This window comes from Abramis brama (assembly GCF_963993115.1).
Source record: "Abramis brama genome assembly, chromosome: 1".
NCBI classification, from domain to species: Eukaryota; Metazoa; Chordata; class Actinopteri; order Cypriniformes; family Leuciscidae; genus Abramis; species Abramis brama.
The window spans coordinates 17,214,207-17,217,904 of NC_139963.1; the positions used below are offsets into that span (position 1 = coordinate 17,214,207).

At 39.0% G+C, this 3,698-nt stretch overlaps 1 protein-coding gene across 1 annotated transcript; it reads left to right on the forward strand.

The window, feature by feature from the left end:
* The first annotated feature begins 763 nt into the window (after nucleotides 1-763).
* Nucleotides 764-3,021, forward strand: rasd2a (RASD family member 2a). The gene is made up of 2 exons (XM_084126546.1): nucleotides 764-1,606; nucleotides 1,698-3,021. Exons 1-2 carry the CDS (start codon nucleotides 967-969, stop codon nucleotides 2,204-2,206), a joined length of 1,149 nt encoding a protein of 382 aa, XP_083982672.1. The 5' UTR covers nucleotides 764-966; the 3' UTR covers nucleotides 2,207-3,021.
* Nucleotides 3,022-3,698: the final 677 nt, after the last annotated feature.

A 3,698-nucleotide genomic window follows, 5' to 3' on the forward strand; every position in this document is an offset into this window, starting at 1 on the left:
ATATTTCTTGCATTTTCTTTTTGAAGAAGTAACAGATATTTTGTTGTAAATTTAAAAGTAATATGTAACTTTACTAGTTACTTGAAAAAAGTAATCTGATTACATGTTACTTGCAATGGGTTACCCCAACACTGTTTATAATGTTACAAAAGATTTCAATTCCCAGTAAATGCTGAACTTTCTATTCATCAGATAGTCCTGAAAAACATGTTTTCAGTTATACAAAAATATAAAGCAGCTGCTTTTCAGCATTGATAATAATAATAATAATAATAATAATAATAATAATAATAATGATGATGAATGTTTCTTGAGCATCAAATCATCATATTAGAATGATCTTTGAAGGATCATGTGACACTGAAGACTGGAGTAATGATGCTGAAAATTTGCATCACAGGAATAAATTACATTTTAAAATCTATTAAAATAGAAAACAGTTATTTTAAATTGTAATTGTTTCAGATGTTACTGTTTTTACTGTATTTTCGATCAAATAAATGCAATCTTAGTGAGCAGAAGACTATATATATAATTTATATTATATATATATTTATATTTCATATATTCACATAATTATATATATTTTTAGTTTTTACTTCTTTTTGTTCAAATAAATGCAGTCGTGGGCATAATAAACGTCTTTCAAAAACATTCAAAAAAATCTACCCAATTTTTTTAATAGTTATTTTTTTAATTATAAAGACAATAGGCCTATCTAACAATCATGTTGCTAACTTTTTTACAAATGCGTATTTATGGCAGTCCTTAAGTTTTTCGGGCATTTTTCAATCCAACTTAAGCTGGAAAACGTTTGACTTCTTCAGCTTGTTTTAAGTAGTACTGAAAATCTGTAGCTCTGCATAAGAATGGCTCAGATCCAAGTAACACTGCGGTGGTCAATTCCTTAAATAGGCAGCAGCATTGTTCAGATTCACCAGAAGAAACCAAATCTATAAGCGTTGAATGACGCACCACACGACACCACCCATCCACCCTCAGCATATAAAAGCACTGCGGGAAGCGCGTACTGTACAACTCACTGCACCGAGAGCACAGAACCAGTCGTTCTGGATGATACCAACAAGGAGCATGGAGGTGAACACAACTGATAAAGCTCTTCTTTCAGTTGATGGCACCGCGACGCTCTCCTGTTGCAGCTATCATTCCGAAGGCACCGCAACAGTTGAAAAGCATTTGCAGTGCGCAACGCACTGGAGACATCCAGGGGTGGTGCGCTCCTCCAGCACTGGAAAGAGACCCTCGTCCTCTGAACGCAAACCACGGAGATCTCTGGACCCCTTCTCCGCTTCTCAGCTCCATAAAACAAAGCATATGAGATATGAGAGTAAAAACGACGATTTGGTCAGCGTGAAACCCAGTCACTACAGGCGCATAGTCGTGCTCGGCGCGCCCCGAGTGGGAAAAACAGCAGTTATACGCCGTTTCCTCGGCGATGATGGATTCGAGGAACATTATGAGCCCACGACTGAAGACTTTCACAGCAAACTGTTCCACATCCGAGGAGAGAGATACCAGCTAGATATCCTGGACGCGTCCAAAGAGAGAGACTTCCCTGCCAAGCGAAGACTGACTATTCTGACCGGTCAGTATATATTGCCTATGTACCGTTTTTTTATTCGATTAACAATATCTATGATTTACTAAGTTCTAATTTCTTGTTATATCCTCAACAGGTGACATATTCCTGCTGGTGTTCAGCGTGACTGACCGAGAGTCTTTCACTGAGGTCTGCTCTTTACGCGAGGAGATTGTCACGGCCAAATCCAAGCTGACCAAGTCCAAAGAAAACAGACAGATACCAATCATAATCTGTGGCAATAAAACTGACTTAAACTCTTCGAGAGCTGTGCGACACTCAGATATCTCCCGGTTTCTCGGAGAGGACAGGGTCTCTTTTGAGGTGTCTGCTAAAAACCGCACCAACCTGGAGGAGATGTTCGAAGCCCTGGCGGTGCTGGGAGGGCTCCCCACAGAAACCAGACCCTCTCTCCATCGAGACATCTCCATTCACACGTATCAAGCGCTGAGCAGCAGAAAGAGAAACAAAAGAGCCGTGAATGAGCCGTGTGGGGCGGTGCAACCGCTCGCGCGCAGACCGAGTTTCAGTAGCGATCTGCGGCGCGTGATGGGGCCGAGCACCCCTAAAAGAAGTACACCCATTGAGAGGTGCCAAATACAGTAAAAGAGTAACGCTATAGGGACTCTGTTTCAAACCTATGAATAATAATTATTCAGCTACGTAAGAATTATTAAATTCTATAAGTCCCTGGCTGGACCAGAGGACAGATTTCAAAGTATTTGTGCAATGTCTTTAAAACCCTGCAGGAAAAGCAGGCTTTAGATGGTATTATTGGTCTAAACTGGTCATTAGCTGGTGTAAACTGGTAGACCAACTGGAAGACCAGCAACAAACCAGCTAAACTTTAAGGTTCTTTATTGGAATCTGTGGTTCTATGTTATTTTAAGAACTGTTCTTTGTGGAACCAAAAGTGGTTATTCTATGGCATTGTTGCAAAAAATGCTCTTATAAACTTTTTAAGAGTGAATATACAACCACGCAGTAAAGTGTGGTAACCAATTACCTTACCGCCATTTCTAGCCAATTTAACAAATAAAATGGGTTTTGCCGCATGAGTTAATGTATTTTCGTTGATTCAGTGCTGTTAAATAATATTTTGACTTATATGAATGACTTATATGAATAAAACCATATTTTACCAATGTTCCAGTACAGTTCATGACAAGTTTGGACCAGTTTCAAAACGCAGATACTGACGCATGTATTTCCAACTGGAAAATGTTGTATAAGGGAGAAGTATGCATGTTTTCTTTATATTGAGTGTATTATACCTCACATTTGTTTGCACGTTTGCTTAAGACAACAATGAAAGACGCATCACGCGCTGTTGTTGCTTTTTTTATTGAAAATGAATAAACCTCCATTACCTCAAATTTGTTTCCACTTTGTCATGTATAAAAGACAACAATAAATTTGTCCTTAAGAAATAATGCGTCGTGTATTCCCTCATTATGCATGAGTTTGTTCAGAGTTATTGCAAACAATGCATCCGCTTAAAAGTTTCTTTTCAGCAAATCGGGTATGACAAACGAGAGAGCGTAACACCACTTCACCATGAGTCATAATACTGTACATATTTATAACGTGTACCCCACCTCACCTCACTTTTGCAGCAGCCTCTACGCGTCTATTTCTAGAACAAACCTCAATAATTTTTGGATGAACAACGGGAAGAAAGTTGTGGGCGGTGAAGCCTTGCTTCTCATCGTCTGCAGTGGCTTGAGTCATCATCGCTGTTCTGGGGTAAATTCTCTCGCATTAGTAAGAAAATGCGCCCACACATTCATATGTGTGAATCCCTGACAATACAATCACGCTTTGCATAATAGAAGTTACACAACACGATGCAGAAAGAAACTGAATCACGCGTTAGACTTTGAAATTCATGAATGCAGTGATTAATATGCCTGCAAAGAAATGACAACCTGCATCAATAGTAAGACAAAGAAGCATATAGACGTTTTAGCGCATATTTGCATAATGATTTGTAAATGCAGAAGGCGCTCGATCAGCACCATGGACAGCGGACTGTTAGTCTTGTTTGTGTTGTAATAAATACTTCATTTGGATCACGCTAGTCGTTGTCCATCTCTTA

Coding starts and splice junctions, on each gene's coding strand:
- rasd2a (XM_084126546.1), top strand. CDS start 967: ATGACGCACCACACGACACCACCCATCCACCCTCAGCATATAAAAGCA. Junction 1,607..1,697: donor AAGACTGACTATTCTGACCG/GTCAGTATATAT, acceptor TATCCTCAACAG/GTGACATATTCCTGCTGGTG.